This window comes from Malus sylvestris, chromosome 12 (assembly GCF_916048215.2).
Source record: "Malus sylvestris chromosome 12, drMalSylv7.2, whole genome shotgun sequence".
Classification (NCBI taxonomy): Eukaryota; Viridiplantae; Streptophyta; class Magnoliopsida; order Rosales; family Rosaceae; genus Malus; species Malus sylvestris.
Window position 1 is genome coordinate 29,696,939 of NC_062271.1, and position 14,534 is coordinate 29,711,472.

The 14,534-nt window shown below is 35.5% G+C and overlaps 1 protein-coding gene and 1 long non-coding RNA gene across 2 annotated transcripts; one reads left to right on the top strand and one right to left on the bottom strand.

The window, feature by feature from the left end:
- Positions 1-6,436: 6,436 nt before the first annotated feature.
- Positions 6,437-7,222, top strand: LOC126594254 (uncharacterized). Its single transcript, XR_007613187.1, has 2 exons — positions 6,437-6,548; positions 6,785-7,222. It is a non-coding gene; the product is annotated as an uncharacterized LOC126594254 (long non-coding RNA).
- A 1,656-nt stretch (positions 7,223-8,878) lies between these two features.
- On the bottom strand, positions 8,879-13,303 carry LOC126594252 (uncharacterized). Its single transcript, XM_050260497.1, has 3 exons — positions 13,172-13,303; positions 11,608-11,761; positions 8,879-11,519 (listed from the first exon to the last, which is right to left on the bottom strand). Exon 3 carries the CDS (start codon positions 11,401-11,403, stop codon positions 9,379-9,381), a length of 2,025 nt encoding a protein of 674 aa, XP_050116454.1. The 5' UTR covers positions 11,404-11,519; positions 11,608-11,761; positions 13,172-13,303; the 3' UTR covers positions 8,879-9,378.
- Positions 13,304-14,534: the final 1,231 nt, after the last annotated feature.

Sequence of the window (14,534 nt, forward strand, 5' to 3'; positions counted from 1 at the left end):
ATGATGAGAGAGATAGGAAGAGTACTCGAGGTTACTAAAGCAGCAGATATGGCCATGGCAGCAAGGGAAACCCGAAAGGAACTCTTGGGAATTCATCTTCGATCGGATTCTTCTTCTGATTCCTGAAGAAAGATTATTGGATGCGTGGTTGCAATGAAGAACAATGTCTTGTGTATATATATATATGCGTGGTTTAAATAAGACCCCTACTTAAGCGTTTTGGCTTCTGTTGTAATATACATTCAAGAATTAATCAAATTATACACAATTCGATTTTCTTCCTAAATCGGGTGGATTCCAGAACATTGTTCTTTTGTGGTTTACGTGTGTATTTCGTTTCATTAACTGATATTTTTTCTCTAATTTGTTTGTTAATTAGTCATAATGACATGGCCCAAGCTAACAAGAGATACACACGTAAACCACAAAAGAACAATGTTCTGGAATCCACCCGAGTTAGGAAGAAAATCGAATTGTATTTGATTAATTCTTGAATGTATATTATAACAGAAGTCAAAAAGCTTAAGTAGGGGTCTTATTTAAATCAAAATAGCATAAATTTTATTACAAATATTAAAACCCAAAATTGAATAATCATATCAGGAAAGTAAGACAGCAATAGAATATTTGTTCTAAAATTAAAATTAAATAAGAAATTAAATATGCCAATCGACAATCAAAATATTTTTTCTTTCCCAATTTCAATGTATTTAGGTGGAATAATCATGAAATTAATTTCATAATCAAGATTGAAATATGCCAATCGATAATCAAATTATTTTTTCTTCCCCAGTTTTCTTGTTTGGTCAACAATGAAATTTAATTCCAATTTATTAGATTGCCGATTCTCCAAAACCATAACAATTTTAGAATCACCCATATCTTGAATTTCTTAAGTCTCCACTTGTGAGTTGTCATGTTTTGGGAAATATTTTGCAACAATATCTCAAATTGTTCTTTGTCTTCCACCTTGACCTCTATGGTTGCTTGGCATAATAAAATATCAGTCTCCATGATTTTAGCTTCTTTCTAATAATTGATTGACCCGTCTTTGCCAAATACAATTTGTATAAATCGGAAAATAATGTTTAACAATTAGTCGCTTCAACCAACACTAAGTTTTGATAGAATTTTCACTTTGTTGTTGCCTAAACTCTTACATTTGATCCCAATATAAATGCACATCACCATCGAATTAAACAAGGAGCAACCATCTTTCTTTCCAAAATTGGTTGTGTCTTGAAAATTTTCTCTACATGTTTAGATGGCGAAAAACCCCTTTACGTACAAATACGAACACAAGATGAATACACATGCAGTGGGCCCTAAAATTAACCACAGAAATGCCCCACCAAGTCTTCCAAAGCAAGCTCATTGGATGGCTTAATCTGCAGCTCAATAATTGTTTTTTTTTTTTTTGGAACAAAATTGAAACCATTGGTTTAAACTCTACTGATCATTTGAAATTAGTACCTGCACTTGACTTCTTGTTATATTTTCTGACTGTCCAAAGAGAGAACAAAATAAAAGATTTTAGGTGCAAATTACTCTTGGGTTGGGACTAATATCTGGGGAAAATTTGGATGAAACATGTTTATATACATGTTATATGAACAAAGAAATTGTGAGAGAATGAATGCGTACCAATTGTAATGTGGAACTCAAATATATTGTCTATTATATACATGTTATAAAAATAGGGAACTTTAACGAAAAGCACCCGGTACTGTTCACTTTAACGAAAAACCACATTTTTACACTAAAAAGTCAATCCTGGTACTATTCACTTTACCATTTATTTTGTCCTTATAATTAAAACTCAAAGTTTTCAAGCCCTTTTCATTAGTTTTCCTTATAAAAATTGTACATGTTAAAAGTCCATAAAAACCATAACATATTTATGGGTACAAATATCCCAAATGCACTAATGGGTACATTTAATTTACAGATGTACGCATTAAAGAAATAATAATTTGAATTCAAACTAAGATACAAATGAAATCAAAATGTATCCACGAAAACATATTTTCTTTTGCCTAAAATGTAGGAATTGATTAGTTCTCACCAATCTTATGAAATTTTGATAGGTAATGAATTAATTACATTTAATGTCATGTTTTAAATGCAAATATGTTGGTGTGTACAAAGACAAAGGACTTTAATCAAAGGATCCTAATTTTTCAAAAAAATTACCTAAATTGTATTAAAAAAAATGTGATGGGGAAAAACGGTGCTTGAGATAGAAGAAAGTGATAATGAAGACGAGGATTTTATTGAAATCAAGGATGATTTTCCACCCTGTCCCAAATCAGCTGAGAGTCTCACCAGAAAAAGATAACAAGTTGGAGCTGGTCCTGAATTGTTTTCCTTTAGGAAACACCCTCTTTTTATGTTTTTGATTGTTGTTGTTTTGTTTGTTTAGGCCGATCCTTTCTCTAATTGCATGATGTAGTGGATGATTTTTTGAATTCTCCTTTTCCCTTCCATGAATTTTTTTTTTCATGTAATTATTGGCTCTATCCAACTAACAACATGAAATATGCATCATTGTTGCTGTTTTGAACATTAGTCCTTGTAATATAATATAATTAGTTGGACATTAGTCCTTGAAATTATACCAAATATAGCAAACTAATTAATTGGATAAAAATTAAAAGGTTTTTTTAGGGGTTTTTGAACATTAGTCCTTACAAAATATTAGAATTAAAAAAATCTGATGTTGAATTACATATTTAATTTAAATGAGAAAGGGAAAGAAAATACATATTTGATTGGAACAAAAGAATAAGTTTCGATACTTTTGCATCGGTACATAAGTTTCGGCACGAATACATAAGTTTCGGTACGATTGTATCGGTACATAAGTTTCGGTACGAATGCATCGGTACATAAGTTTCGTACGAATGTATCAATACATATGTTTTGGTACGTATGTATCAGTACATAAGTTTCGGTACGATTGCACCGATACATAAGTTTCGGTACGAATGTATCGATACATAAGTTTTGGTATAGAATATGTAATGTGAAAACATCGTACAATAGGCTAATTATCAACTAAGTGACTTCAATTCAAACATGTCTTGTAGTACTTCTACTAAAATGTCCTTAACAATCTTGTTGGTTAATGTACCTTCATACTAGGAATGACAATTCTAACGGTTAAAACAGATAACTGTGGATAACCATCCAAATGGATTGGATTTGGGTATGAAAATTCGGGTATATTTTGGGTATGGGGAAAAACTGTGAATATTATTTGGTTATGGTTTTGGATATGGTTATAAGAGTCCCGAATCTGAACCGAATAATATATAATATAATTATATATAATATTAAAGTATATATAATATATATATATATTCATTATTCACCGAATCCATTACCTTAAGAATACAAAAATTGCATTGTGTGAGTTGCATTTTGTGCGATAGTTCAAAAGTTTTGGTAAGAATCAAAATCTATTAAATTCAATGATGCTTATGAGAGATATCAAAGATCAGCCAACATTATCAATGTTTAGCTTTAATTTTATGCTCCACAAGATCCATTTATTAAATCATTTTATACATCTAATATTTAATGAAAAAATAATATTTACAAAATTATCTATAAATGGCGGTTCAAAAACCGACAAAAAAATGTATATTACTGTCGGATATTACGCAAAATCCTACAAAAAATGGATGCAGTGGCGGATATAATAACCGACAGAATTGCCTGCGTCAGGAAATGAATTTTCTGACAGAAAATACTCTAAAACCGACAGAAATCCTGTTAGATATAACCGACAGTATATAATTTATAATAAATAAATAAGAGAATTTCTGTCGGATAAAACCGACAAAAAATCTAAAACCGCCAGGAATTCTGTCGGCTATAACCGACAGAAAATTTATCAATAAAAATCAATAAAAGCATTCTTGTTGGATGAAACCGACAGAAAATATATTTATAATTAAAAAAAATACAAAACAACCACTTTCTACGCAATAATCTCTTCTTAAGAACTAAAGAGGAGGAACCAAAACACACATACAAATCACACCTCTAGTGTATTCATTCTACACAATGATCAAGAGTTGTAATGAACGAAATAATTATACCGATATCTTAAGGAAGAGGTCCACTGAGCTTGTTGCTCGAAAGATCTAATCCTGTTAAGCTTGTGCAATTTGCTACACTCCGAGGAAACTGGCCTTTGAGTCCCAAATCCGAAAGCTTGATATTTAAAACTTTGATTTCATGAGGGTGCTAACACTCGATTCCCAGAAAGTTACAGATGAAACCTTCGGTCTTATTGTTGAAATCCCATGATGAGTTTAAGTAGCCTAAAGGATCCTGAAGCAATGCTTTTAGACTTTTCAAGCAGTTTATATCACTCTCAACAGCAAAGCTGAAACTACAACTAAGCAATAACCAAACCACACCACCAAAGAAAATACCAGGATCTCGTCCATTCAACAACATATACATCGAAAAAGCCATAAAAAATCGCCTAAATTCGCTATTTATTGTTATCATAGCTCAATATACTGAATCCACACCACAGCATTAGTAACACCAAGCCCTGAAACAAATTCAAAAGCAACAAGAAATGAACCCAAATCAGACCAACAAACACTCAAGTTTTACAAAATTTCGCATAACTAACACCAAATTTGGAAATAAATTATGAAAACAGAACAGGAAACAAAACCCCATTCCAAAAGGTGCAAATACAAGTGTAAAAAGCAAAATTTTAATTGATGAAACATGCAAATTCAAAATTCACGAAATACAAACTAGAACAAACACACAGAAAGTCAAAGGCCTTACTTGATCCAATTGAGTTTACCCAAGTCTCCAGAAACACAAACGCATACACATATATATACATACAAAAATCCAACTAAAAGTTTAAAGCTCGGATCTTTGAAGCGAAACGAAGACGATGAGTGGGTTCCCAAGAAGACAGTCACCATCTAGCTTCGAACTTAAACAACATTCGTCGGAATTCGTCGCTATGATGACATGCATGCACAGATTCAAAATAGAGATTAAACCCCACAGATTTTCACCATAATACTCATCACAAATGGATTACAAAAATATTAGAAATTAAAAAATCTGATGCTGAATTACATATTTAATTTAAATGAGAAAGGTAAAGAAAATACATATTTGATTGGAACAAAAGAATAAGTTTCGATACATTTGCATCGGTACATAAGTTTCGGCACGAATACTTAAGTTTTGGTACGATTGTATCGGTACATAAGTTTCGGTATGAATGCATCGGTACATAAGTTTTGGTACGAATGCATTGGTACATAAGTTTCGTACGAATGTATCAGTACATATGTTTTGGTACGAATGTATCAGTACATAAGTTTTGGTACGATTGCACCGATACATAAGTTTCGGTACGAATGTATCGATACATAAGTTTTGGTATAGAATATGTAATGTGAAAGCATCGTACAATAGGCTAATTATCAACTAAGTGACTTCAATTCAAACATGTCTGTTGTAGTACTTCTACTAAAATGTCCTTAACAATCTTGTTGGTTAATGTACCTTCATACTAGGGATGACAATTCTAACGGTTAAAACAGATAAATGTGGATAACCGTCCGAATGAATTGGATTTGGGTATGAAAATTTGGGTGTATTTTGGGTATGGGGAAAAACCGTGAATATTATTTGGTTATGGTTTTGGATATGGTTATAAGGGTCCCGAATCCGAACCGAATAATATATAATATAAAAATTTTGGAAAGAAAGATGGTTGCTCCTTGTTTAATTCGATGGTGATGTGCGTTTATATTGGGATCAAATGTAAGAGTTTAGGCGATAACAAAGTGAAAATCCTGTCAAAATTTGGTGTTGATTGAAGTAACTAATTGTTAAACATTCTTTTCCGATTTATACAAATTGTATTTGGCAAAGACGGACCAATCAATTATTAGAAAGAAGCTAAAGTCATGGAGACCGATATTTTATTATGCCAAGCAACCATAGAGGTCAAGGTGGAAGACAAAGAACAATTCGAGATCTTGTTGCAAAATATCTCCCAAAACATGGCAATAGTGGAGACTCAAGAAATTCAAGATATGGGTGATTCTAAAATTGTTATGAGTTTGGAGAATCAACAATCTAATAAATTGGAATTAAATTTCATTGTTGACCGAACCAGAAAATTAGGAAAGAAAAAATAATTTGATTATCGATTGGCATATTTCAATCTTGATTATGAAATTAATTTCACGATTATGCCACCTAAGTACATTGAATAACATTTTTTACAGAATATTATATGACAGGAAAGTAATCAATACAAAATCTTTGCCCCATAATAATAATTGATACGAATATCTTCGTATAATGTTTGACTTTCTCAACATTATGCATATATATATGACACTGTTCTTCACTGCAACCACGCATCCAATAATCTTTCTGTTTTTTAGAAATTAAAAGAAGAATCCGGTCGAAGATGAATTCCCAAAAGTTCCTTTTGTTCTTCCTTGCTGCCATGGCCATTTCTGCCGCTTTAGTGACCTCGAGTACTCTTCTTCTCTCTTTCTGTCTCTCTCTGATTATTATTTTTTTCTTTTTTTCTAATCAATGCTACAAATCCAACATACATTCCTCAACTTTATCCTGCTCAGATTTCGCCTCATTTTTAACATGACGTGACAGTGTGATAGAGTTGAATGATTTTTTCGTTTATGAAAACGAACAAGTGAATTAGCTAATTAATTTATTGAAATTTTTGTGTGTTATTGTTTGAATATTGCAGGAGTTGTGGTTCATGAAGCGAAGGTGCCGCATATTCTCCAGGTGCCCCCCCTTGACCCTGCTGACTGCTACGGACTCTGCAGCAACTTGTTTAAGGATGCCGAGTGTTTAGCATCGTGCAAGGCCAAAAACTACAATAGGGGGGGGGGAAGTGCATTTCCCTAGGCGAGGAGCAACAATTTTGTTGCTGTATTCCAGACCAATAAGGCAATAATATCCGACGCCCACATCAACCTTACCATCTAGTTATTTCCTTTTCTTTTTTATATTGTAATAATATATGGCATGTCTCGCCGTGACTTTCTCTTGAATCCTCAAAACTTCTTTCGCTCCACCCCGCAGGGGCAGACAATGTCATGTTTTAAATTATCTTAATCTGTAAGAGAGTCTCCAAGAATAATGATTAATATCCTTTGCAAGGGCACATACTTCCAACTGATCTGCCTCCTCAAATCTGCTACCTCAACTCTTAGTTTATCATGTCTTCTTTTTCCTTATTCAATATAATCTAAGGTTTACCGTTTCAGTGTTGCAGTTTAATGATATCCCTCGAAAAGTCTCACATATTTTACAATATAATTCTAAACAACTCTGTATAATTTGTATGAGAAATCATTAAACTCGTGTGCAAACACGCGGATTATCTATCCATCCTAACTTATTGATCTGACCCATATCTGTTATATCAACCCTTACCCATCCACGCGTTACAGTTTGCTCACTTTATGTCTGCTGCTGCACCAAATTTAAACATATACTACAATAAACTTGTCCAACAATTCCCAAACCAACCACAACAATCAATATGAACCGGGGTAGAAGAATCTAAAGAGTTTTAACAAAACACTACTGGTATTGTTCACTTCAACGAAAAATGACATTTTTACTCTAAAAAGTTATTTCTGATACTATTCATTTACAATACTTTTTTGTCATTTTGATTAAAATTCAAAGTTTTCAATCGTTTTTCATTAGTTTTTCTAAGAATCTAATCAAATCTGCGACGACCACAACAACGAGAAGAATGGTTGTGCGGCTGAGTTGGTGTGGGGGGCTTTGACATCTGTTTAATTTGATTTTTTTTAAACAAAAAATAATAAAAATTAACAGCGTTAAGTTTTAGTTAAGTTGGAGGACACGTATTGGATAAATAGTAGAAATTATTAACATGACGGGGCATTTGGATTCTTATTTTGTGTGTGACAATGTCGAGTTTGATTCCCGAGTTGCCCTACCAATATTTTTAGAGTAAATTACTTTTCCATACCTCAAGTTTGGGCTCTATTTCAATTCCTTACAACATCTTCAAAACATTTCACTTTCATACCTTAAGTACTATTTTACTTCAAAATAATACATCCGTTACATTTTCCATCAATTGATCCATTAAATGCTGACGTGGCTGCCACATATATGTCATGTGGCTGCCAAATGTCTGCCACGTGGCAAAAAAATTAATTTTAATTTTTTTTATAACCTGAATTTTCTCAACAACAACAACAAAACAAAAAAAAAAAAAAAAAAACCAATCCCATCACCCACCCCCAAAAATTCCACCCAAGATTAGGGTCGCTGGGGGAAGGGATAGTGGGTTTCGATTTTTTTTTTTTTTTTAAATTCAGGTTTTTTAAAAAATATATTTTTTTTTGCCACGTTGCAGACATTTGGCAACCACGTGGCATATATGTGGCAATCACGTCAGCATTTAACGGATCAATGGATGAAAAATGTAACGGAGGTATTATTTTGAAATAAAATAGTACTTAAGGTATGAAAGTGAAATGTTTTGAATATGTTGTAAGAAATTGAAATAGACCCCAAATCTGAGGTATGAAGATGTAATTTACTCATATTTTTATTTCGTATATGTTAGTAATCACATTGGAAGTAAAACCAATACTCATATTTTAGCGAGTCAAGAGTCGGAGTAAAAGGAATACTCATTCGATGTAAGTAACATGTCATTAATTTAGACCTTTCTTGCACTCGAGACTCAAGAATTGCGAGACACCACCACAATAGCGTCCCAATGACAGAACATGCACACGATGCGACATATGAAGCCGATCCACAATGCAAGGCAAGCAAAGAGAAATAATTTTGAAGTCCATTCCATTTTTCACATGCAGCAACCCCTCAAGAGTTAATCGATACATCAATGGTAAACAAAAGGACGCCACAATTTACCACATGCCAAATTTAATTCAAAAGGATCCTAACGGCTTGCAAGCCGGAAGTTTATCTATCCGGTACGAAGAAAAGCAGGAACTTGGTGAGAGAATCTACTGAACTCAGGCTGCTGTATGTCGATCATGCCATTCTTCGATCTGTAGATCCTTGAGGCCCTGAATAACTATTTGGATCCGTCAACATTCAGTCGTGTCTTCCTGTAGGCACGGTTCGAGCAACCCTACGTGCGGTTGAAAATTCAGCATACAGTGCCCAGAGTTGATCGAGCTTGAAAATTGTCCTCGGACTTTTGCCGATCAAAGTCGTAGAACTGAGCTTGGATACACTAGGGGCAACAGGGCTTGTAACGGAACTGACAGAAGGATGATCCTACACGCTCGAATGCATCCTGCCATCTGTCCAAATCTAAGTAGAGTTGAGTTTAGTTGGAGTGAAGCTGGCATGGCTTGCATCGTTGGCGGAATCTGGGCAGGTCTCAGGTACATTTGGTCTGGGACTTTTCTTGCTTAAATCCCTTGGTGATCTTCTGAGACTAAAAGACTTACTATCGGAATCATTTTTCTGATGTTTCTTTGGTGTGTTGATACTCTCATCAGCCTTCTGCGGAGTAGAACTTCCCCTAGATTGAGTTCGGTTACTCTGGTTTATGCCATTGTCTTCGGTAACACCTTGAGTTGCTTCTAGCTTAACAGAATTTGCAAACTTGCCATTCGACATTCGTGGAGATCTACGTGTTGAAGTCACTCTTTCTGGATAGTTCTTCTCCTGTTTCTCAGCTGAGCACACTCTCCCAGAACTCATTAAAGGTTTGGCTTTACTTTCGGTCAAGTCACAGGACGAACCGTTAGCTTCAGTATTTATGGTTCTGTTGTCCGTCTTCGAATCAACGAAATCATCAAAACTGGTGGGCAAAGCAGCAGGATCAAACTCAAAGGATTCTTCTGGAACTCCCTCTCTTTCAGTACCTGTCATCTTGAAAGAGGGAATTCGATGAGAAAATCTATATAGCTCATTCGGTGGTACTTGAAACAAGACAAACCCATGCTGCTCAATTCTCTGAAATAGACTGACAAATCCTTTTACTTTGCCCAGATAAGCTACTGCAAAGCCATGATTTTCGACAAAATCCGACAAGACTTCCACAAATTCAATTTTGTAGGGTGCATGCTTTTCGGGCTCAGAACTCCACCCAATATCCCAATTCTGGTAGAGGGCCCAGGTTTCTCCCTTCTTAGGATATACGAAAAAAGAGCTTCTGCCACTGCCTTTTATGCAGTGCATCTGATGAGAAAACATAAGATGATCTGTAACTTCTTCAGTGGCACCAAGCGTGTACTTGCCACAAGCAACAGGCAACTCCTTGTCACACCAAGCAATCTCACGTTGGTCATCCGTCGACCTTTTGGGCGGACTCACAAAACCATCATCATCATTTATATTTTCATTGTAAGAAAGATTTTGTTTGATCCTCGAAGATCTCCTATGGCAATGGCCTTCATTGAGTTCGGAAGGTTTACAATTTTCAGTGGATTCCCTTCCTCTTTTTTTGTTCATATTTTCTGAAGTTTTTGAATCCTTGGACTTCACAGGAGACTTCACAGGACCAGACTTGGACATTTTAACATCAGCATCAACTCCCACCTTTGATGCCAGATTTGATGCTGCCTTTCCATAATGAAATCGTGTGGAGGATGGTTTTCCAGTGCCAACATTACTTTGTCGGGCTGCATTTGAAGTACCCTGACTTGTAGGTTCTTTTCGATTTGGAAATTGATTCCCGACAGATTCTGGATGAGCACCCTGAGATTGAATACCCAAATCTTGAGCAATAAAGGCTTTTCTGCATTTTTGACAACGGAGCAATCGATTTGCAAAGTCCTTGACGTATTGGTATTTTATCTTACAAAAAGGACAATGTGTCCAGAATGTGTCTGGTGGGGACTGTGACTGAGAAGTATCGTTTTGTTTCCTGACAAATGCGTTTCCATTCGACGGATGAGCTGATGGTACTGAAGAACCAGTTTTCACTTGAGCTCTACACTTCATGTCATACACAGAGCGCTTTGCTTGGTCTGTTAGCACCCTGTTTGCTTCCCCGATCAACTTAAAAGCAGCCTCCGCACCAGCAAACTTATTTTTATCAGGATGAAGTAACAACGCCAGCTTCCTGTATTGTTTCTTTATGGTTACATCATCATCACATTTTTGAATCTGAAGAATTCCATACCAGTCCATTTCAAATCCACCCATTTTGTTCTCCGATGAACAGTGAACTTCACAGACTGTAAGTAATTTCTCAATGTTCTCAAGCCCAGGGAAGAGTCGTTGTGCCTTTTGTGCCATCTTCTTTGCTCCTGTAAAATCATGGTTTTGCATCTTTACTTCAGAAAGTTGCATTGCCTTGTACGCTTCCTCTTTGTTACACTCCATGGGTGATTGAGATTTAAAATTCACCTAAAGTTCTTTCACATACAAGATATACACCAAGACAAAGCAAATGAAGTCCACCCTGCCTGCCCACTCTCTACTCATCCAAAATCTTGACCCTGTATACAAGCGAAGCAACTTAAGTCAAGCATGCACCCCCCCTGGTACGTATTTATCTAATTAACATGATACAATAATTTCACTTACCATTCAGTAAGTATAATCAAAATGATAAGAAGAAGATATCCTGTAAAGTATGAGAATCAACAATCTGGCTTTTCATGACCAAAAGGTTCAGGACAGTCCCAATGACATGAAACTACCACCCAAAGCACAGAAGCCTTATTAGGAGATCTCAAACCTGCAGACCCAATCCATATTTAAAGAATCAGAAACAATTAGCATATAAATTGTACATATGTATAGGGGTGTTTTTAACTTTTTATATAATAAACAAACTTTTATTGAAGTCAAAACAATTACAATCTATGAGGACAAGGTATCAATTAAATACAACCGAGCAAACATAATAAAGCTCTAACATACATAAAACAAAAACCATCATCCAAGATGAATATTAAAATCAGCAAATATAGAATGGAGAAAAAATGGAACTTCCCCAGAATTTCAAAGAAACAAAAGCCTAAAGTGAAGCCCAAACGCTTACTTTTGTCCCATAAAACATCTAGCCCTCCCTTATAAAATCTTCATTTATCTTCTTATTCCTTTCCCGCCACACTCCCCATTATACAGCCAACACCCCGCAACTTTATACTACCTTAGCCTTCCTCCCATCCCAAAACCATTGTGCCTTTCACAAAAAAGATCCAAGAAAACCAACCGAAACAACCCTAAGCATAACGCAATACAGACAATGAAGAAACAACTGGTCCACAGTCCCAACACATGAAACACCATTTGAGAGAAACACAAACATTAGGTCTTCTCATTTTACTCAAGTTACAAGTGCTTAGCCTGTTAAAATCACAGAAAATGGTTGAACCAAAGAAAATATCCCCCAACTACTTCCATCTCCTTCTACCGACACGAGGGTTGCAAAATAAAAGTTCCCAATAACGATTACAAGAAGGCTACAGAAGCCATTCTAGCTGTGGGAACATTATGATACATGGAAAATTTGTATGCATCAATGCATGTCCAGACATGCATATGCGATGCGTGCGCGCTATGCTACACGAAAATTCACATTAATGTAATCCCCTTCAAAAGTATCCGTATCCGATGCATCCAATTAGTCCTTCAAATTAAACGCTCAAAACTCGAAAAGAAAAAAAAAAACCCAACCACATTACCCAAAAGACCATATTAATTAAAAAATCACAGAAACTTCAGCATACTTTAAAAAAGAACAAGACTTGAGGCACTCAATTTTCTTACTCTTTACACTAAGTTTCTCAGCTACCAAACACACCCTCACAAACAATCCTATTTTCACGGTGCACAATAAAATCAACCAAAAATATACATAAATTACAAAAAACCCAAAAATGATAACCCCAAACAAAACAAAAATTACAAATCTAAGTAAATGCATGATCGGAGAACCAGAGCTGGAGAACCAAACAGCCAAAATTAAGCTCAGAAAATAAGAACTCGAACAAAGCAAGGAGCTGGAATAAAATTACCCAGGATCGGAAGGGGCAATTTGTAATTATGCAAAAATTTCAAAAACCTAGAAATGTTGCTGACCAGAGTTAGCTCAGAGATATGGAGAGAGAGAGAGAGATAGAGAGAGAGAGAGAGCGCTTACTGGGGAATGTATTTTTCGGCTTCTAGAGAGAGAGAGAGAGAGCGGGAAGCGAAAGTGAGCGAAATATTTACAGGCAGAGCGGACAAAGAGAGAGAGAGAGAGAGAGAGAGAGAGAGAGAGGGGGGGGGGGTGTACTGGTGAGATGGGGGAAGTCTCTGGGTTTTATGTGAAATTCCAATTTTGGGTTTTACTTCTCCGGATTTTTTAATTTTTGTTCTCGGGATGATTGGGTTTTTTGGGAATTTCACTTTACTGTGTCAAACTCTCAATGACATTGGCTTCCATTATTTAAATTTGAATTTTTCAGGAAATGTCTAGAGACTCTGGTCTTCGGGGTGGTCTTGATCTCCAATAAGGACCTTTGGATTGGATGACTTTGCAGTGTTAGGGTTTTTATGCATTGACTAGCATTAGGATGATCACTCAGTTAAAATGGTGCGGTGTTAGCCTTAGAAGTTGAATGCGTTAGGAATATTTTTTTGAAAAACTAAATGGTTGTTGAGAGTTTTGAAATTGTCGATTTAATGCATAACTTCGAAATTATTGATCTTCAATGCGTCAGAGATATTTTCTTGAAAAACTGAATGGTTGTTGAGAGTTCTGAAATTGTTGATTTTAATGTATAACTTTGAAATTATCGATCTTCAATGCGTTAGAGATATTTTCTTGAAAAACTGAAAAGTTGTTGAGAGTTCTGAAATTGTCGATTTAGTGAACGACTTCGAAATTCTTAATTCAATGAATGACATTTAGCTCTATTGTGTGACATGTGGCACCCTCTGCTCCGTTGATGAAGGGATATTCTTTTCGATGATGCCGATAGGAGTTGTTGATCGAGCAAACTTTTATCGCACATTCATAATGACAATATTAGTTGTTACTAGAATCGTCGATTTGGTCAATATTGATTTGTTAAAGAGATTTTTTCTTTTTTATTACTAGAGATCCTGTACACTAATCTACATTAAGAAAATGAGGAGAGTTTAAACTTGGAACGCAGTGTGTAAGAGATTTTTCAGTTTTCACATACTTGTTCGGTTGTTCCTTCTTGTAGTTAACTTTCACTGGTTCCCTTCCTCTTTTTTCGTTCATGTTTCCTGAAGTTTTTGAACCCTTGGACTTCACAGGACCAGACTTGGACATCTTAACATCAGCAGCAACTCCCACCTTTGGTGCCGGATTTGAGGCTGCCTTGCCGTTATTAAATCGTGCGGAGGATGGTTTTCCAGTGCCACCATTGCTTTGTGGAGCTGCATTTGAAGTACCCTGACTTTTAGGTTCTTTTTCGTTTGGAAGTTGATATTTCCGGCAGATTCTGGATGAGCACCCTGAGATTGAATGCCCAAATGTTGAGCAACAAAGG

Excerpts from the sequence above, each read along its gene's own strand:
- LOC126594252 (XM_050260497.1), bottom strand. The coding sequence starts at position 11,403 with ATGGAGTGTAACAAAGAGGAAGCGTACAAGGCAATGCAACTTTCTGAA.